Source organism: Aplidium turbinatum, chromosome 12, assembly GCF_918807975.1.
Source record: "Aplidium turbinatum chromosome 12, kaAplTurb1.1, whole genome shotgun sequence".
Lineage (NCBI taxonomy): Eukaryota > Metazoa > Chordata > Ascidiacea > Aplousobranchia > Polyclinidae > Aplidium > Aplidium turbinatum.
This window is the reverse complement of record NC_137483.1, coordinates 3,281,911-3,304,611: the sequence shown is the minus strand read 5'-3', so window position 1 is coordinate 3,304,611 and position 22,701 is coordinate 3,281,911. Positions and strand designations below refer to the sequence as shown.

Below are 22,701 nucleotides of genomic sequence, written 5' to 3'. Positions count from 1 at the left end.
GACAGAAGAGATGTTTGTTTGCCGTCCCCATGGTGTGGCGTGAACCCTTTAATCATGCATCTGACTGTTACTTTTGCCTCACGAAATTGCCCAAGTATTGAATATCGCAAATCGGGCTGCCATTGAGTATCCTCATGTTCCTACTGAAATACGACGTGTGCACTGTGCAGCATTATGCTTATGACCCCGACTTATCCATTCCTGTATATCCAGTGACTGAACAAAGTGATAGTGATTCAAGCACTGTATCAGATTCTCATGCTTTCTTGTCTGACTGCTGTGAACCCAGACCACAATGCAATCACCACGAAATCTTATTACGATACTAGAGTTCAACAATTTGCTCAGAGCACTGGAGTTGCCAAAGAGACATACAGAGTTGCTTGCTTCAAGTTGCAACAGTGGAAACTTACAGATAAAGCTGTCACTGTTCGAGGTGTTCGTGAACGAGGAAAGGAGTTCATTGACTATTTTTCTAACAAGGGGATTGATGATGGGGTCCAGCTGACGTTTTGTAGTGATGTTGTAGGACTGATGGGTGATCTGAAAGGTCATCATGATCCAGAGGACTGGGGACTCTTCATGAAATCTTCTTAGGAAAGTCTCAAAGCAGTACCACTGCACAATGGGAATAGAAAGCCACCAGTCCATGTTGCATATTCTACAACAATGAAGGATTCAAGAGAAAGTATGAAAGCTATCTTGGAAGCCATCAAATAGGATACATTCCAATGGTAGGCTACCTGTGTGGAGACTTCAAAGTGTTGAACATGCTGATGGGAATGCAATTGGGGTACCGTACACAAAGTACTGTTGTTTCTCATGTCTATGGGACAGTCGGTCCGGACAATAGCACTGCATTCAACAGGAATGGCCGGCTAGGGCATCATACAACCCTGGAGAGCACAATGTGGCCAACATAATAGAGAGGAGATACAAAGGCAAGGATAGCCGAGCGATGTTGGCCGGTTTCTGCTAGTCGAGGAAGAGAGGCTCTACTGGTGAATACAAACGCAAAGCTTCAGAACAACACTTTTGAGTCTTGCCTCAACTGGATTTAGTCACAGGCGCTATTTTCTCTGTCTTTACCACGTTTATTTAGCACAGTGCACCCTAACTCTGGTGATATATATTATACAGAATAATAACAACTTATCAAATTTAAAAAAAAAAAATTTTCTCAAAAATGGTACACAGGAGCTCATTTTAAGGTGAACTTCGAGTTCAGCATTGTCGATTTGACCATAAAACATGTATCTATTGCCAGTGACAAATTTTTCAGTCAAAATGTACACACTGTGATGTACATAATCATTCTTGTATTATTTGTTCAGTTTGTGCTTTTCAGTCCAGAGTCTCGTTACAGTTATAGTGCAAAGTCAAATTTATCTTACGACTTTTCATTTTTATGTGTATTGCAGATTTAATTCCTGATGAGGACAAACGTACGTGTCGAAAACGTTTGAGTCATTATGTTATATATTTTGTTTTGTATGTAATATATTACATTAAACCCGCTAAGGTTACTTTGCTTTGCTTGTCTATGTCAATGAACTACAGTAATTTTGATACTCTATCTGATTGTACCAATCATGCTATCGCCATGACATTGACTACTGTTCGTATTTAGCGTTAACTCGAGGGAATGGTTTCATGTAACAACCCTGAGCAAATATTTCAAACCTGTTACTGGAATAGAACTTCCCTCAATGGAACCTGTAACATACTGAAAGCAACAACATTTGTCATATACAAACAGCGCTTGTAATATTATAATACGACAGCTACTGAGAGTAGCGAATGTAGAATATAAATTGAATGCAGGAAAAATATATTTACACCATCCTATCAGATAGACAAAACATTATTTACAAATATTACTGTCCAACAGATTTCACTACACTTTATATTGTTGTCGATTATAATGCACTTATTAATTTTTATCTTCTGTTTAACATGGAGCTTAAAAGGTAGGTTGGATAGAAATTCAACACTTTCAGCAATGCAAGGCAATTAATCACTTGAAAATGACATTTTGTTGTATATAAATCTTTTCCACAATGCTTTGTAATGCTCTTATCATTTTAATAGAGTAATTATTAAAAACATAACTTAAAACACTTTGTAACGAAACAACGGTAATCATATCTCTTTTCCTAGCCCTTTAACGAAAGTGCTACTTATATGTGAGTCCTTATAGTTTGCATAAAAATGTTTCCTTTAATGACGATAAGCTCTGATAAATATTTACCTGTGAAGTTAGGTGCAGCCAAGCATGCTATTGTTGGCATGCTATCTTACACCGACCAAACTTTTACATAAAAATCTATATTTTAAAATTGATTGTCGATCAACAAGATTACTATATTTTTTTTTCATCCAGGAACAGTCTCGCTTCTAACCATTGAAACAAATCTTCCATCACCAACCAATACATTAGCGACTAGTTATCTTGATCTTGTTGTAACAGCTAGATTTGAGAAAGAAGATTTTACGAGTTATCAATGGATAAACACATGTTTGGACTATCCAAGCGGTGTTCCACAGTTTTACGTCAGTCCTATCGGATGCGTTCCAAGAGAATCAATCACTGAAACACAATCTTGTGTTGAGAACAAGACAAATGGAGTGATCACTTCAACTTTAACTTATCTTCAACCACTAACAACTAACCTGAATCTTAGTGTTCGAAGCGGGTCAGTGCCGACTGGAGGCGGTATATCGACATTAATCATCATAGTCGCGCTTCCACGTATAACTATTCAAGGTAAGTTTTGGCTTTTAATTTTCTAAAACTACTTTGTTGCTTCCAATGCCAGTCCTATATTCTGTGGAATAGAGTGCAGTTTTGTCACACAATAAAGCAGTCGCTTGTCGCATTGTCGTACATGGCACTTGAAAGCCGCATACCTAATTTCAGGCTAATAGACGCATCGTTTACCTACCGACTTTTGAACTGAAAGTTTGCACTTGACTCCATTGTATGAGACTACAATAAAGAAACGATATTGCATCATCCACGCTCTTGACTCAATGCCATGCGCACAATGGCATTTGAAAAAACCACCTTATTCTTTGGACATAGTCACTTTTATTTCTTAGACGTGTCTTGATTTGAGGCCCAAAGATCTCATTGATACCAGGCCTGAAATATTCTCTCAACGGTTCTGCATAATATCAATGACTTTTGTAAATGGTCTGCTATAATGGTATTTGCGGTATCTTTCTGATTATAGGGAGGGGGTAGTTATAATTTCTACATTCGCCTTGATTACAAAATGTAACAGTATATTCTAAGACCTCTGGTATAGTTTTTTTGGAATTTTTGTACAAATCAAAGAGAAGCTGTTAATTGAAGTAGGAAGACAAGGAATCAGTAGTCTACATAGAGAAAGCTAAAAAGGAAGCTTTTTCAAAGTTGAAGAAGATAGTAAGATGTTTCACATTAATGAAGAACTTCTTATACCAGCATGATAAAGCAGAGGAAGATACATAGGTGATAGAAAAGACATGTGACTTGCCTTTCAAGAATATTAGGAAAGTAATCCTTCTAAACTTTCACGCAGCTCATAGCTATCATATGAATGACTGTGCACAGCAGTAAACTGAACCTCCATTTGTGAGATCTCTCAGTAATAAGTATCGTATCTTTGAAAAACGTCTACACGTTCCAAAGTGACCAAAGCACACTCATTCAGTGTAGAGAGAAATTTAAGTCATGACTACAGTAAAGCACGTACAGAATTGCCAGCTACAAGGCAAGATATTGTTACATGAAGCAGCGGCTTAGCTGTAAGCGGATTATGCCTACATTTACCATAAAACTAAGAAGCCTTTTGATGTCAATGTTTATACAATTCAATCTAATTTTCTTTGTTTACACAAAGAAGAAACAATATTGTGGAAATAAATACAGTAAAACAACCAACAAAGGGGAAATGTGGCAAAACTGTAATGCTTTACCACGTGCATGCAAAGATCTAATTCAAAGGCTTATGCATCGATGAATATACTGCAATAAGGCACGGCCACCAAACCTAACAATTCAAACAATACATAGAAGAATAAGTTGAAAGAATCAGCCGTCTTCTCATTTCTGAAACAATTAAAGAGTGCCAATTGTTGAAGCAATGACGGACGATTGAACCTTAGGCTACAATTATCACAAAAACAAACTACAACACAAGCATATCTTGTAGAAACAGACATGATACAAAGCAAGGACTTTTTACAGATTTCAAATATACATCATGTGTTCGCAGCAACAATAGAAAGTAACCTACGAATTGCAGAGGATAAATACTCAACATTGTACCTCATCACCAAGATCAAAAACTCAATAAATCATTGTTATAAATTTATTTGTTTGCACATTAAATTGTTTAAGCACTAGAAGAAAACATGATAACATGGAAGAGTGTTATAGTATCGTCAATAAGAGGTGGAGCATCTTTGGTTGCGTCAGTGATGGATGGACTCTTTTGTTATCGCTAGTGAGAGGTGCCGTGTTTTTAGGAGTAGCGATGAAGGATGTAGTGTACAACAATATGAACTGCACAACGATAAAAATCATTAATGCTGAGGAATTGCAATGTTTGATTAAATTTTTTTCTAATTCTTACACGTCGATTAGTGTTTACATACTGTATATCAATACATTTTGTGCTTTTTTGATAGATTGCAACGAAACACTTGAAAATAGCGTCACTGTCCACTCCATCTCAGCTGGATACAATGACGTTGGGACATTCACTTGTTTTAACAATGGACGACTGTTCTATTCAAACGGAAGTCAACCTACTTCTGACCAAACTACTTGTCAATATAATGCTGAATGGAGGGATCGAGAAAATCTACAATGCTGGACAGGTGTTTTTGTCGTATCCCAATTTACGCCAGTGTTTAAAAATTTAGATATTGAAAACTTATCACAAGCGTATGTTGCAAGCTGTTGAGTGTTGTGACTCTAATGCAGATAAACTGCTATACGGTATTAATGTTAAAAATTAAATGAGGATGGTCTCCAAGCATTTATTTAAATAACAGTGATTACAACTTGAAAAATCATTAACATTGTGACGTTGACTTAGAACAATACTCAGTTGAATTTTCAGTAAAAATCACTAATATTCAATTTGTATTGTAAACTTTTAGCTGTAAAGTTAGTGGCATTATCCTCAACCTCACTTACGTAGGTGTAACGAATAGAAATACATCGCTGGAGCTTGTTTGGCTGATCAACATTCTTATGCTACAGCTCCCAATCCCATGATAACTACAATGAACGGGGACTTCACTGTAGTTGAAGGTAATGACTTCACTGTCACCTGCGAGTACAATGACGTCATTCCTATTGGAACCAACACTGCATTCTATTTGGATGGCAATGAAGTTGGACGACAACAGGTAGTTTGTTGTATGGGGCAAAAACGCAACAACGCAAATTGCATCTTGACTATCCCATTGATACCTGAACTACTCCGCACTTTTTGCAAATTATTTGTATTTTTCCATGCTCAGGACCGCTCATTTACATATTCTTTGCGAGCCGAGGACAATAACAAGCAAATATCGTGTCAAGCTGTGACTCCATATACGGAAATATTCATGGAAAGTGGAAGGTCACCAAGCTATACCATCAATGTTCAATGTGAGTTGTAAATTCGTAGGCTTCTTTTATGCAAACGTATACAATATCAACTTTAGGAACGGTACATTACGGGACGCGCAACTCCGTTGTTCCGCCAACATTAGAAGGGTCAATTGCCAATTTGACATTTTTTCTGCGCTTTTCTGCTGGCTTGCTTTTAATTAAAAAACCTTAAATTAATTTAAAACTAACTTCACTCTTCTTATACATTTATACAACCCACAAAAAGTACACTATTTTGCAAATTAGAAAAAATTGTAGCCCATCTAGTGTTGCGGATAAGCCAAAAGCCAACGTATTTTCGCATCCCTATAATCTACAATCCCTAATGAATTCTTTCACTTCCAGCAAATAATTCGAGTTTATTGCAAAACTCCAGCTTCATTCCGAAATGATGCTCCACACAAAACTTTAGACTGGTAAAACAAAGCAACTTCAACAGGTTTAACATAATGTATTACACAAAAAAATATAACATATTCAAAAACGAACTCAAACGTTTTCGACACGTACTTGTGTCCTCATCAGGAATTACTTTAAATCTGCAATATACATAAAATGAGAATTATAAGATAAATCTGACTATGCACTATAACTGTAACGACACTCCGGATTGAAAATTACCAACTCAACAATTGCTGCAAGAATGATTACAAGCAAATAACACGCCAAAAGCAAATCACATGAGGTGTAAAGTACAAACATGTGACAAAATAATTAGAACACATACAAATGGAATACTGAGTCTAGCACAAAAAAAACGTGGTTTTTCTTTATACAATTTGCATGTGGTAAAACAATAAATGGAGAGTGAGATGGCCTGCTTCACGCAGGCATGTCACATCATTGAAAATAAAGTTGAAACAACGCAAAAATAACGGTAATGCAATCACAATCTTTCAACGTCAAACGAGCCCTGGAACACCCATTGATATGATAGACTATTTTGCAAGCCTGGCCAGCTCAGTGATGGAGTGGTGATCGCCTTCGGCTTTAGTCCTTGTAGCTCTGAGATCGGTTCCAGGTTGGGTCAGACCAAAGACTTTAAAAGCGGTACCGAGTGTGTTCTTTCTTGCACAACGCAGTGAGAATAAGACGGGAAATAATGTGATGACATCGTAAACCTGATAAAGAATGAAACAAGATCCCAATCGCGAAAAGCCCTTAGCAGCTACTCTTAGATCGATATATAAATAAACCAGAAGATTATTATTACTATTGTTCCCAAGCTTGTTTGTAAATGAACGACTGTTTGCATGATGCAGTTGTAGTGATACATTTGTACTAATATTCAATTCATAGACTTTTTTGATGACGATTAAAGTTTACATCATTTCCCATCGGTTAGTCGCTACAGAGACAAGCATGGGTGCGCCTCAACCGTCGTCAACAAACCTCAACGGGTGTCTAGCTTTTCCGCTCAACCATGCACCAATTGAGAATGGCCTCTCTTTTTTCTTATAATTGCAGTGCTGTCAAACAGATCGCAAACCACATCATCAACGAATGATGTAAAAAGATAGACCCTCGGCCACAAAAACTCATATGAAAAAAACAAAGAAGAACATTTTCTACACTACCGCGAGGACAAATTGCATGACATACAATCAGTCCTTGGAAACTGCTCCTGTTTTTCAAAAACATTACACTCTGCTTTATCTCACGTTAAATTTGGTTTCAGATATTTCCCAAGTTGTTGTGAATAATGTTTTGTTGTCAAAATTCTTGATTGATATTGAAAGTGGATATTTGTTGAGATCTGATGAAAATCTTTCAATGAATTGCACAAGTCAAGGCAATCCTCCACCTCAATGTGCATTCACTATTTGCTCTGATGAATGTGAAAACATCACCAACATTAACAACGAATGTTTCATAAGTCAACCTCTCAGTGTTGATGGTTCATTGTCTTGCTTGGCTGTTAACAATGTTGGATCACATAGAAGTGCGGCAAAGAACATCACAATCATTCCGGCTATGAGTGAGTTAAACAATATTAATATCAAGGCTCTATTAATCAATTTTTTCTTACACTGCAAAACCAGCATGACTTTATTCAATTAGGAGCCACTAGTATTGTCATAATCCTCTTAGTTAAATATTGACCTGATTTCTGCAGCGTATGTTGTGTACTTATTTGTTAATAGACAAACAAGCACATTACACCACAAACAATTTGAGAAATTTTCTGGCTTGGTGCTCGACTAGACGATCACCGCTATGTACAAAATGTAAATAAGTAAAGTTCCAACGACTAAAAAAAATTGATGGTTTTGATGTTCTTTAAACAAATTTTATTTGTAAATTTCCATACAGATTCACTTTAAAGATTGCGAGTAGAATGTTGCTCATGGCAGCTTGAAGCTGCAAATATTCGTCTGACTCTCTTCCGGAGCTATCGTCAGAATAAGATAAGCCTAAAAGTAGTAAATACTATTTTCTTAATTTATTCTGGCAATTGCTTCTGAAGAGATTCAGACAAAAACCTGCAGCTTCAAGCTACCATGAGCATTGAGCAACCTTCTATACTGGCAATCTAGAAGTTTTGCACCACCAATCAATTCTTCAAGATTCACTTTATTACGCCCATGAACTTAGTTTGCATCAGTTATTATTTATTATTGCTTGTCTGTCATTATTTAATTTAATACTGCAAAGTTTAAGTGTTCATCAGGACAATTATCGTTTCTAGCACTAGTTGCAACGTTCATGCGATGAAAGTAAATTAACAACAAACAGGTTGATTTATTGCTTCACTGACGTTTCGCGCACCTTGACAATACGTATCCTCCAAGCCAATATAATACAAAATAATATTTACAAAGTTACATAGCTCACTGCAGTATATAACTTTGTAAACTTTATTTTGTATGTTATTCGCTCTGAGGATGCGTATTGTCATGGTGAGCAAAACGTTAGTGAAGCATTAAATCAAACTGTTTGTTGTTAATTTCACTTTCATCGGATAAACGTTGCAACTAGTGCTAGAAACGATTATTAAATTCATTAGTATAATCTTGATACAATGACCTCATCTTTTACAAGACTTTTATTCCGCATTTTGTTTTTAAAAGTTTTTCAAACCAACAGCTAACTAACTTGAATTATTATTATTTTTATGATTTGATGTATGATCATTTATTACAGGAAATGTTACTTTGAGCCTTGGGGATAATGTGATTGAAAACAAAACTCTAATTTTTGGACGTGGAGAAGCCTTAGCACTCATCTGCAGTGTTAGTTATGCCACTGAACTGAACACCACTTTCACATGGAGTCACCCAAACATGACAATATATCCGAGTGCGGCGTTCAACATTCCTTCATTGAGTCCATTTGACAGTGGAAGTTATATCTGCAACACAGATGATGTATTTGGGACATTCATCAACACTGTCTATATTTCTGTGATTTGTAAGTATCGTTTGTATAGAAGATGATTTATTTTTGCATAGATCTTACTTTTTGGAAATTGGACTGCAGAAAACTACCTTACCCAATTGGAACTTCTTACATTTCTATATTTAATAAAGGTATTTGTGTTTATTGCCCTTTCTAGCAATGAAGATGGACATGGAAAGTTCAACTAAATCTTTCACTACTTAAATATTGAAAAATATTATTATAAAATTAAATACGTTTTTATACTTGCTCAGAATATTGTAAAAGAACGTTTTGCATTTTGGAATTAAATTTGTGGTTAGAAAAATATAACTTATGTATTTTCTCGGTTGCGTGACCGAGTGGTGAGAATATCTGTTCGATATTTGAAGGGACGTGGGTTCAACACCGCTCCAAAGCACGCAGCTGTGTCTCGGAAAAGACACTTAATAACATGCCAAAATGAGAGTACCTTACTCGAAGACTGCATGTCTTTTGGCTGCTTCATGTTGGTCTGCTGAGTTGTATTTTTGATCAGGGTGTACTGTTGTTACGGCAATAGGCGCAAAATAAAATATTATTATTGTTTTTTCGAAATTCCAACTTTACAATATTTGCGTCTTAACTCGTTAATCCATCATGTAGACGCACCTTTTCAAGATGAACCTACTTCTTGTTCGTGGGATTTAAATCAAAAAGAAACTTGTGATGTTGTGTTTATGTCCAATCCCAAAGCAAAATTTTTCGCACTAATGAAAACCAATTCGGGTAGGATTTGTTCAACGTTTGTTTTTATTTTGATGTCATAACTTAATGCGGCTTTCTCTGAGCAACATTTCACCAAACACAACCTGTTCAAGCAATGTAAATAAACAAATCTAGAAAAAAAGCGTAAACTAGCAGTGGTCAGTTTTAAAGTTAAGCAAAATAAAAGTTTAGTAATATTTGAAAACTAATTTTGACCTCAACATCACTTCTTGCCCATCTAAAAACACAGATTGGCAGCTAGCAGCCTGTGACAAAAAAACGGCAATCTTACTTGATTCGAGCTTAACATGTTTGTAAGTTTTGTTTGATTTCCAGTGAAAAACTCAAGTCAATGACAGATTTGTCGTTTAATCGTGAACTCAAGTTTGTAGCAAATTGTTCTGCATCCTAAAAGATATTTTAATTTCTAATCTAGATGTAGCCTGCTGGAAGAATAAGAAAAACGTCCCTGTTAAAAAATTGTTCAAAATTTTAAGATGATTGTACTTGAAGTGAGAAACACGACATAAATATGCACTGACGTTATGATCTTTGCATTGCTGAGTAAAATGATGCATATGTTAATGAGTTAAAGTCAACACAACCCACGGTAATAACATAATATGGATCATTATAATATTCCTTTCTGGAATCAACATAATCAATACTTTTAGAAGTGCAAGTGGAAAATAGCAATTTACTCAGTGATGGAGCGTTCCAAGTGTTTCACTTTATGAGTGATCAGGTACATTAAACTTAACTAATTTTGTGTATAGTTTTTTTTTGTTTGTCGTATCCAGGCTTACGGTGGTTGAAAATGTAGATTAAGTGGACGGGAAGGCAAGGAAGCCAATCTTCGTGTTCACCTTCAGGCATGCCTTTAAGTGTCCTGCCCCAGACACCGGCGCCCTTTCGATTGCCGTCCAAGAGCTCTCACCACTCGGCTATGCACTCGGTTATGTGTTTGTATAGTCTTATCCTAGTAATATACTATTTTTATAAGTTACGTACAGTAAGTAAACAAAGCATTTACTTTCACTTTAAGGTCATAATATCTTGTATATTAATTTACTGATCCAGCTTGTGCCATCAAAAAGGCAGGGTGTTCAGCATTTCATTCAAACAAAAACCAGTCATATAAGTAACTTGGGTTTATTTAATTGGACCTAAGTCTAAAGGAAAATGTATTCATCACTTACATTTTGATGCTGTGTTTGTGCAATTGTGAAAATTGTAAAAAAAATACAGAGTTGTTACTGACCTTCTATCATAAGCCGCTAGTTTCCACCTGCAAAATGTTTGACACCTCCTTAACACTTGGGCAGCCTTAATTTTAAGATGGTTGCTATGCCTAAGATTTTATCACAGTTCGAATACGGTATAATAGACATTTTCATTTTTCAGTTTACACGTTGTTAATCAAGTTTGCAATAAATTACATTTAGGTGGCAATGAGCGACAACGGAACTTATACCTTGTACTTGCAATCCCCAATTTTCCCTTATAATCATACCCTTAACTTTGATGTCATCGTCAAAGATCCATCTAATGTTTCAACCGACAATGCACTTGTAATTGCATTGTCAGTTGCAGTTGTCGTGCTGATAATTGTCTTGATTGTTGTTGCTGTGGCCTGCTACAAACGAAAACCAACGAAAAACAAAGGTATATAATTTATTTCTCATTTGTTTGTTATTGTACATTTGTGAAACTATACTGAAATGTACACATTCCAAATTACACACAAGTGATAAACAATTTTTTAGAATAATTTAAATTATTAGAAATTAACTACGTTTATGACTAAAAACGTATACGCTGATATTGAGGCTGTTTTGTCTAAGTCGTTAATGTGTTTTAGAAAATGGATCAAACAAAGTTGGTTACGTTGTGAAAGGTGAGCATACGGTACAACATGATTAAGTAGCCACAAAACGTGAATACGTAGCCTATTAACTACTGAAGCTAAAAATTTTTTTGTTTTTTTTAGATGAAAATGGACAGATTGATTTGGGCCAATCTTCCAATATAGCTTTGGTAATTTGATGGCTTCGGAGTTTTGGTGCAATTAAGTGCTGTGATAAACTATTTCACTCAATCCGAACTTGTATCCCACAACCATGGATGCGTTGGCTCCCAGTCAATTGATTGCATAGTTTGATAAAAGTTTACAAATAATTAAGACTAATCTTATAATCTCAACAACCAACTTTCATTCAACAGTCATTTTTTAAAACTGTTTTATTTTCTAAACTGTTTACAGCCTAAACCGGGATCTACATCTTCGCCGTATATGACACCGATACAAAACACAGGTAATTCCATTAATTAGCACAGTATACCAATTTGTTTTAACACTATAGAACGACTGAAAAAAAGTATACCTTCAACGGACGCTGGTGTCGAAATCGACACTTTTCACAAAAACTTATTTTTTAGCAAAATTAACAGTAAAAGTTTGTTTTATTTTACAGTGATAAAATTATCTAAAGCACTTAAAAAACATAGGCAATTCTATTAAATAACACAGTCTACCGATTTTTTTAAGGTAAGGCATGTGATAGTTGTTTGGAGATATTTTGAGGCCTCTAATTCAGAAAATACACTTATTCTTTTGAATTGACTAGTTTTTGAGAAACAACAAAGTTATTGTTTTCGCTGCCTTGAATACCTATAGATTTAATGTAGTAGCCTATTGTTAATTACGTTGACAAAACAGGAAGTAATCCCAGGCATATTTGGAAGTAATCTCAGGAACCCTGAACTTATCTTACTCCCAACTCCATGTCAAAGTAATAAGCTTAGTAACCTCTTTTAATGAAATCACTCAGACTGAAGCGCATTTCCTTGGTCATATACTTGTCACAGTTGCAGTAAAATATATCTGAATTTTTAGGACAGCATCCTACATGCTAAAGGCATATTTTATTAGCCTATAGATCAGAAAAATATCTTGCAGCAAAGAGTGGACATCAGCAAAGGATTAGAACAGGGATGTCCAAACTTTTTTCCGGCCAGCCAGATTTGATAACTCGGAAGTGCTCGCGGGCCAATAGCCTCTGACATCTCGTTTTGCGTAAAGAAAGATATAAATATCAATATTGTATTATTTAATGCCTTTTTCATACAACACGGGATATGATGTTAGGCTGTAAAAGTCATCTTCGTTTTTGGCAGAAATTAACACATGCAGGGACTTTGTAAAACACAGCTATGTTAATGTGAAGGATGAAACTGACGTCTTGATTTCTGTAAACAGATGAGGTCTGGTTCGAGGTTAGGGATAGAAAAGCATGGAATATCTCGTAGTTGACAGTCACTTGGATTCGATCTCAAGTGGATCTTGTTTAAATTCATAACCGAGGACGTCTGCTCACACAAATATGTTGAATCGCACAAGCTAAAGATTTCCTTGCAAACTTTCGCATTTCTGAAAAATTCCAGCTGCTGGTAAAAAGCACCATGTTGTTGTTGTCGGCTTTGCAGAAAAGCTCAACTTGCTGCGATTGAGCTGGAGCTTCATCAGGGTTCAAGCAAAAATAAATGAATAGTAATAAGTCCCTTACATTTGAGGCAAAGTCTCAAAAGCGGTAGTTAAAAATGGTAGCGATAAAACGAATGAACAATGCTCGTGTGCACCAGTCATTACCATTCTCTCTCAGGCAATGATGGTTATTTTCGCAATTATGAAGCAATAATGATTACACTGGTCAACACACATTTTGGTGCCAAGAAAGTTTTAACGGTTTTGGGGTATTTTGATGCCGCTGAATCCGAAAATGACCTTAGTTTTTACGAATTGGCTCTAATTTTTGAGATATTTCATGGTTTTGCTCCAAAAAGTGGGGTATTTCATATCAAAACAGCAAATATAGCCTAATATGGTAGCCTACCTCTCAGATGCTGCTGAAAAGTTGTCATACTATGCCTTAGGCTACCAAACGAAAGAATGCTAAGTTTTAGATCAATATCTTGAACGGCTTTTTCATGGTGGCCATTTGAATTTCGGGCGCTACCCTCGTTTTTGACTTGAGGGGGGAGGGTAGCGAATAGCAATTTCAGCCACTTTCAGAGCCTCATAACTTTTATTGTAATTGTGGTAGAAAACTAAAAATTGCTGTGCTAGTTCATTATAAACTATAATACACAATTCAATAGTAAAAAACAACATCTCGTAATGCATAGGTGTTAAGTGGGTCATCAAAATCTTGTTTTTTGGCACGTATAAGTGTTTTTTTTCAATTTTTAAATGCTTCCACCACCCAAACCAATCAAAATATTTCACTAATACCTAATTATTTGTAATATTTGGAAACTTTTCTTCTGCCAACTTGAATTTGGGAGTTGTGGTGACATTAACAGAGATCTTATGGGGGTCTGAAAACCATATCAGGCAGAAATGGCCCATTTTTACTCCTATGTTTAGAGCCCCAAATGACCGCGTGAGAATTTTATGGTCATGCTGAAATTTATACCAGACAAACACATACATTTATTCTTTCATTTCATAAAATTAAATCTTTATAAATTAAACTCCTTCACTTTAAATTCAATGTCTTTAAAATGTAACACTTTGGTAATTTTTAGCAAATAATCGCAAGTCTGTAATGTAGGTCAGAGAAAATTCAACAATGATTTATCATGAAAACAGTGAAAATAAGTAGGTACTATGCTTAGTGATCATAAATGTTGGAATGCTGACACTGTTGTCTGTTAATTTATCTTCAAAATGACGCTTTCACCTCAGATGTCTTTACAGGTCTTTCGTTGCCATCCTGTTGTGCTGATAGATATTGAATTTGTATGTACTTTTTGTTTGTTTATCGCCAGCAAAACAATAAATTGAACTGAACTCACCCATGAAAAAGTACCCACCTCCAATCAATGAGAGTGGAGATAAAATTGTAAAAAAATGATCAAGTAGTTTTCAAAAATTAAATTGTTTTCAGTTTGCACTATAATTCTGCATTATGCAAAATGCATAGCTCAACTCAGCTTATCTATCATCTATTGACTAAGAAACAGTGGAAGTAGTGTCAGAACATTTTCATAATCTTTTTGGTTAAGTTTGTATTTTTAAGCACTGAATTCGTAGGTTTTAGAGAAATATTTTGAATGATTTGAGTGGTAGAAGCATTTGAAAGTTGAAAAAAAAACACTTACACCGGCCAAAAAAACAAGATTTTGATAACCCACCTAACACTTATGCATCAAGAAATGTTGTTTTTTACTATTGATTTGTGTAGTATAGTTTATAATGAACTAGCACAGCAATTTTTAGTCTTCTACCACAATTACAATAGAAGTTATATGAGGCTCTGAAAGTGGCTGAAATTGCTATTCGCTACCCCCCCCCCCCCCCCCCAAGTCAAAAACAAGGGTAGCGCCCGAAATTCAAATGGCCACCATAGAAAAGCCGTAATATTGATCTAAAACTTAGGATTCTTGCGTTTGGTAGCCTAAGGCATAGTATGACAACTTTTCAGCAAAATCTGAGAGGTACCATACACAAGATATCTTCATATTGGCTGTTTTGATATGAAATGACCCACTTTTTAACTTTAGAGCAAAACCATAAAATATCTCAAAAATTAGAGCCAATTCAAAGAAACCGATGTTATTTTCGGATTCAGTGGCCAAAAATCGCCTAGAAACCGTTAAAATATCTTCGGCACTCGAAAAAAGTTTTTTTGTTGGCCAGTGTTATTCTCTCCGGGTAATAATGGCTAATTTTGCAATTATGACGCTACAATGATTCCAACTTTTCTTGTCTACGGGCCAAAAATAACACATTGTGCAACAAAAATAGCGGGCCATACAAAAACGTATCACGGGTCGGACTTCGGAATAATAATAAAAGTACTTGTTGAAAAGTTTCGATTTCAATTTATTTTTCCTTGTCGGAAAACAACAGCAATGTTATAGTTACCAACAGTTTACGGGAATAAAACCAAAAAAGATAACAACGGCAAAACCAAAGAAGTATAAAACCTGCATGCGATGTAAATTTAAAGGATACGTGGATAAAGTAGTTTAAAATAGATGATTTAGTTGACTTTTGTAGGTCGATCTTATCAATACAAAGCTGCATTCATAAACATTTGATTATCAGGATATTTTTCTTGTGATGTAGGCTACTGATTCACAACAATTTTCATCGAATATGCATGCCTCTATTTCATCAATCACAATCCACTTCAAGCCTTGCATGCGTTTTAATTTTCCTACAATAGTAACCAATTGAACTACAGTCTAGTCTAGACAAACGCAATTATGACATCATAATAATAAACAGTAATGAAAATGATTAAAACCTTTTGGTTAACGATTTCACAAAATGCTTTCATTTTTTAATATCTCACAAACGAGAGCCAATTCGAAAAAAACTAACTACATTTTCAGAACCAAGAATTTTGAAATACTTTAAAATAACTCTCAACTTTTTGTGCCAAAATCTTGTTGGGTTGTGTAGTTTGTGACTGGCTGCACTCACATTGGTATACGATGATCAAGATCGCCTGGTTCTGAGCACAAATAATCACCACTGTAGACCAAATTAGTAACAACAGCTTCGATTTTTAGGATTTCACATTGAAATAAAAGTATCACAGGAAAATATAGGCTTATTTACTTGCTATTACTGTAAGTACAGTATCATGGTTACACGGTAACTTTATAGAAATCATTTGTTTTTTAATCAACAAAAGCACATGTTAGGCCAATGGTGCAAAAATAAACAAAAAATTTACTCCATTCTAGATTGACTGTCTTATAAGTTCATAGATATTTACTGATGTCAATTCTTGCAAATGTAACGCTTTTTTTCGTTATTATCTCACGAATACTATAAAATTGGTGGTTACCAAAAATCTTTGGTTTAAATATTTGTGTTTCGTTAGTTTGAGTGATCTGTTTCTATAAAAGTAAAAAGTCAATCGGAGTAAAATATCACTAGAGAACATAAACTGATGTACTTGCATAATACTATAAGCACAGTAGGCTATAGTATTATGATCATGATTTCTATGCGTTGTTTGTGAAAGATGATACCAACCAGACTTACTTAATAACCTGCTATTCATAATTTGGAATTCTTACTATTCGAAACAATCGAAAGTAGCAGATCACGTGATGACAAGTTCATTATTGCTTTATGAAACTTGATTTCGGTTTTTATCATATCTACAGTACCCTACTACAACTGGTAAACAATAAAACATATTATATAAACGCCTTATATAGCCTACAAACTTTTGTAATATGAACTATGATCTTCACAACACTTGTCAAATACTCAATGTATAGGATCATGTGTAAATATGTCTTCTAGGCGAACATGGTTATGAAGAAATTAAGCCACAAGAAAGGACCGCGGAACATTGTTATCAACAAGTGATTGTCAGCGATGTGAGTTACTATTTCAAATTATTAAAGTAGTCTGCTCGTTATTTGTTGATCTATTAAATGTCTAAAACTCTCTACCAACGTAACGAGTGTTAAAGGTAGGCCTATCATTATTATGGCCATCGAGACGAGATTTTAAGACGATAGAGATGAGAAACCAGAATTCCTTTACAAAGAGACTTTTTGATTAAACAACTTCATAGGACACCTTGTGTTTTTTTCTTTGTTTTTAGACCTCTACAATAATATTGTGCCCTGGCACAAAAGTACCTATAAAATATTCTTGTCAGCGCTTCTGGATAGTACTACTGTACAAAATATTGAAAAATTGCATAATAACACTTGTCTAAATAAGGTTACAATGAAAATCGTTGTTATGAAACCTATTGTTGCAAATCACTGTGATAAACATATAGGCTAACGTTACATGGGTAACTACAACATTTCCTTAAGTATTAGACAACTAAAAAACTGCAGAACTATAAGACACTTGAAATGGAGTTTTTAGTCATTAGTTGTTCAACCTTTTGGATGCAATTGTGTTCTAGAAAGAGGAACGCACCGGACAAAATCATCTTAATGTAAAATCAAAGTTAGAAGGTAAAAGTTAATTGTTGTTTTTTTAGGTATGTGGTATTCTACGACATATTTTGTTTCATGATTTCTATAGTGAAAAATTTTTTTTTCAAAGTTTATGCATAAATGCGACGTAGCTGTACAATATAGTGAAAAATACTTTCAGTTGGCTATAAATTAATTTTTTAATCAACCAAAGCACATCCAAGATCGATGGTGCAAGAATACACAAAAAATGTACTCCATTCTCGATTGATGGTATGTTAAGTTCATAGTTAGTAATTAAGGTTATTTCGTGCAAATGTAATGTTCTTTTTGTATTTAGATGACCATGGATATCTAATAATAGAGCCTCAAGGAAACACGGTATAATTGGTTGTTGCTGACACTCAATTTTTTAAAGATTTGTGTTGAGTTTATTTGGGTAATTTGTTTCCAAAAAAGTAATAAAATCAATTGACCAGTATTCATAGTGATCGAAGTTTTGGGACATTTATTTGCTTTAAAGGAGAAGCTGCTCCTAAACTACTCCATGAAACATTTGGTCAATTCTTTGTTGCAACAGTGATTCACCTACAAAAGCTGTGTTGTCGAATTTTAACGTCATTGTGAGTCGTTACTTTATTTCGTGACTGTGTCAATTTTACAGGATGTTGATGTTGACCAAGATGAGCATGGATACGCAACAAGGATTCCTGAAGCTCAAAATCATGAAGTTTGATCCACTCAACAACGTTATTCAAAATGCAAACACTTTAAAGTTTAAAAAAAAGAGAGATTAACAGTTTGTATCTGTATGAAAGCTGTGTTCAAGTATTTTGTTGACCTTTCAAAGCATTCCAGCTTTTGTTAGCATAATCTACATTTGCGTAGCAGTTGTTCAACATTGGTGCAGTGCATATAAACAACTGTTTGAATAGAAATTAGTCAATTATTACCGTTTGATAAAATGCTAAAAGAAAGGTTTTGCAAACTTTTCTATAAGTATAATCTGTTACATAGTAACACCTGTTAGATGACGCGTTCATCTTATTTATAAGATAAAGAACTTAATTTTATTTCTGAAGAGCTATTTCTGTCAAAATTACAACAACAGCTAATTTGCTTCTTCCAATATCCAAATATTCCATACATATCTTACTCATTTTAATGCTGTTTTTTATGTGGACTATTTGAAGCCGTGTAGAAATAATAGTGTTTTTGATTGTTATCATGTAAATACTTAGGCCTATCTGCCCGCTAATCAAAAGAGCTCGTATACTTTTGAGTAAAAGCATATTAACATCCATGTAGCTTATTTGAAAATTATTGATATGTTGCAGGATTATGTGATAACTGTTTCCCAATACCGTTGACAAGTTCAGATCGATTTAATTGTTTTTCTTTCTTATTATAGATGAATTTAATCACTTTCTAAAAAATTTCGTTTTTGCTGTGTGTTGGTTACAATTCTAAATCACTTTTATCGATTTTGAGTTAGGAATGGAGAACATTGGTTCTAGAGAAGCAGTCTTGCTATAAACAGGTATAAATTAGAATTGTTCATTAATGTTGTTAGCGAACTTGCTTTCTAATCGTGTATTATACTAAACAATATTATTATACTTATTACATTACTCTGTTGAAGTTGCGTTTAGACTTGGCAGCATTACTTAGTGAGGTCAAAGTCGTTGTTGTCTATAGGCGATTGAATTATTGCCGGATACAAACACCAAGTGCAAAAGTTTTGACATTTCGACTTGACTTGTTTCACAAGTGTTGGTAGAACGATCTGTTTCAGCTTGATGCTGCTGGTTTTCTGTGGTATCAGCGATTTTCACCAGCTTGTGGAACACAGTTCTCTAGTCATGTGCAACTGCGAAAGTGACATGATATAACATGTCATTTGCAATCAGTAACTTATAGGAAATGAGATAACAACAGATAATTAAATCCATAATTAGATAATAGCAACAGATATGGGTAGTAGTGGTAACACCAAAAAACGTTCTGTAGCATAAAAATATGACGTTCCTTTGTCATGTGACCTTTCCTTTTTTCTCTGAACTGCTTCCAAAACTCAGAAGGAAAAAGATTCAGTCGAGTGCCTCTCTCCAAACGTCCTCCACAGTAATCTCTGAGGTTGAGATGACCGGTTGGAGCTGTTGACCTCACTAGCTTTGTGCGGTCCTAAATTATATAGTATTTCAGTCAACCAATGTTTGTAACACTCCATCTTTTACCCGTCCCTCTCTCTCCTAGAAAACATGCTCGTCTTCAAGTGAACACCATGAAAAAGTTACATGCACACCAAAATAACTCTCAACCAAACTAAATATCTAAAAAAATCTTTTTACGTCTGCTTCAACACCAGCATGAAGAAATTTAAAACAGATCAAAAAACCTTGAGGCAGCCTATTACTTTTTTCTTATATGTATAGATTACCATCTACTTTACAGTGCGGTGGTGAAGACATCCGGTAATTATAAAATATTTCTGTAGTCGTGAATAAAGTTTTTTTTTGTATAGGCTAACTTAAACTTTTTTTATCAAATCTTCTACTCAAATGCAATTTTAATTGGATGGATTTGGTTACACAAAAAAATGTTCAATTTGGTTCAGAAAATTGCGACAAAAATGACCAAAATAAGATTAAATTTGTCAAAATTTCTGAGAGAGTAAGCCCCTGTTCAAATTTACTTTTTTGAACATTAAGTTTTGCATTGTCCCTTTATGTTATAACTTTTACTTTGTTAAAACTCTGGTCCAAATTTAAGTTACTACTCCTTTAGAAAAATTTTACAATTGTTTACTCTTTGTTGAAATGATGAATATGTTTTTTTTCCATAAATTAAAACAGTATTCAACCATACCTAAACATAAGGACCACTGGTGGATTTCGTGGGGGGGGGGGGAGCTCAAGATGGTGCTCACACGGCCCTGCTTGTAGTATCCTTACTCAATCCAGGATATTTTGTTACTTCAATGCAGTATCTGTGCAGTTAAAATTAACCAGTTATATTTTGATTCGACGTGTCCTAAAATAAGAAAAGTTGACTTATCCAAAAACGAATGACCGGAGACTCTTTTATTTTTCGCTCGCCCTAAGTAAGTTCTTACATCAAGGCAAGTGTAGCTTATTATTTTACCTCGTATTGTGAAATGTATTTTGAACTTTGTCACGGTTTATAAAGTTATAGCACATTGTTTACGTCGCTTTTTGTGTGTTTTTGGGCTAATAACACCTTTTGATAAACACACACACTTTGCATTTGACCAAATTTCTCATATTTTCTCAAAGTTACCTTTAAATAATTTTTCTTTCACAAACACAGGCGAATTTCAATAACTTCTGTGTTGAAAGTTTCTACCGTGTAGTGTTGTGTTGCCTACCAGCAAAATTTCGAAAATCAATTTGAGGTGGTTCCACTTTCCTTTATAGTGTACAACTGTACAAGGCACATTTCACCTCATAATTCTATCAACACTGAAATATGTGTGTAAATGCTAACTTGTTAGGCGAGCAAAGAGTTAAATATGAAATATTACAGTTTTTGCTTAGTTTTTGAGGTGCTTATAAAACAGTCTATTTCTAAAATTGACTGTTGAAACCCTGCGTGCCAAACAAAGCTAATTTGTTTAATAAAATAGGATTAAGCAAGGTAAGCGAAAATTTGTTACAAATAGAGGGAATAGTCACATTTTTTCTCTATTTTAGGAAGAGTATGTGACTAAGTGTCCCCTAGATTTGCTATACCCTTTAAAGGAAGTCTCATACTTTGGAGGTGTGAAAACGTGCAGCACTGCTTGGTCAAATGCGCATAACCAGCTTGGTCCGCGAGCCACAATTGGAAATATGTATTGTTAACTATATTATGACGAATTTTCACGCAATCTTCAGCAAATGAATGTTCACTCCTAGTTGACACACAGCACGAGAGTAGGCTGTTCAACGGACAAATAGTAGCAGCTTTTTTGTTTCGTTTTTCGGCCTGCGGATGACTTAAAATTAGTTTAAGTTTTGCGTGCGAGCGAATAGAATTAGGCTTCTACAAATAAAACGTGCCTGCAAACAAAAGATATAATTACAATTAGGTATGTAAGTTAAGATTTGTTTGCTTGATTTCACACTGGTTGAACTAAACGTTGCAAACTTGAGGCATAAATGAAAATCATCTAGCGTGCCACACATTATTTAAACTCCGGACCTTTCCGAGGGCCGAAAATTTTATGTTTGCGGGTCACATTCGGCCTGCGGGCCACAGTTTGTACACCACTGCCATACTTCATTCCAAGTGTCGGGATGTAAACACGAGGATGTCATTGTACTCAGCCTACGACACTAAAAAGAGTAGTAAGGTGGGCGGTTCTTTTCTCACTGCCGCCTTTCTTCCAGCACTCATGCCCACCCAATTTATTACACCCTAGGTAGAAGTGAGCGGTGTTTTCAACAACCAGCTTAAGCCGGATGTCGAACTAGGTTCGCATTATTGGAAGACCAACGCCTTATCCGTTGTGCCATCCCATCCTATTGGCTGTACTTAGTCCAAATATTAAGTTTGTGTCTAATTACAATTTAATAATACTTGAGTAAAGTAGTGCTCCATCAAATTATGAATTCAAACTTTCAAATTTTAAATTCTGGTGCACGAAATGAAGCTTTATCTCTGCTGTCGGGCAGGGGACGTAAAGAGTGTCTACCCCTAAACCAGAACCGTTCCGTAGCAGTTAATCATTAAAAAAAAATTAAAACATGGTGTGAACAGTATGCCAATCACATCATCTTTGGTTGCTCCAACTATTTTCCTTCTAACAGATAACTCTTCGCCTCTGAAGATTTTGCAAGAAATTGGCACCAAACCTTTCCATTGTGGTGATCACAAACTGTTTTGCATTATTGGAACGCCTACGGAGAAGGTGAAAAGAACTTTGCCAATTTGAAACTCCAACACAGAAATTTGTT

The 22,701-nt window shown here is 35.1% G+C and overlaps 1 protein-coding gene across 1 annotated transcript; it reads left to right on the top strand.

Moving 5' to 3' along the window:
* Window positions 1–669: 669 nt before the first annotated feature.
* Window positions 670–19,369, top strand: LOC145781299 (uncharacterized). The gene is made up of 17 exons (XM_082593075.1): window positions 670–688; window positions 2,384–2,767; window positions 4,678–4,869; window positions 5,258–5,406; window positions 5,521–5,650; window positions 7,332–7,631; window positions 8,798–9,064; window positions 9,677–9,799; window positions 10,453–10,523; window positions 11,224–11,443; window positions 11,640–11,675; window positions 11,769–11,815; window positions 12,042–12,093; window positions 17,109–17,185; window positions 17,731–17,782; window positions 18,084–18,124; window positions 18,408–19,369. Exons 1-17 carry the CDS (start codon window positions 670–672, stop codon window positions 18,477–18,479), a joined length of 2,232 nt encoding a protein of 743 aa, XP_082449201.1. The 3' UTR covers window positions 18,480–19,369.
* The last annotated feature ends 3,332 nt before the right edge of the window (window positions 19,370–22,701 follow it).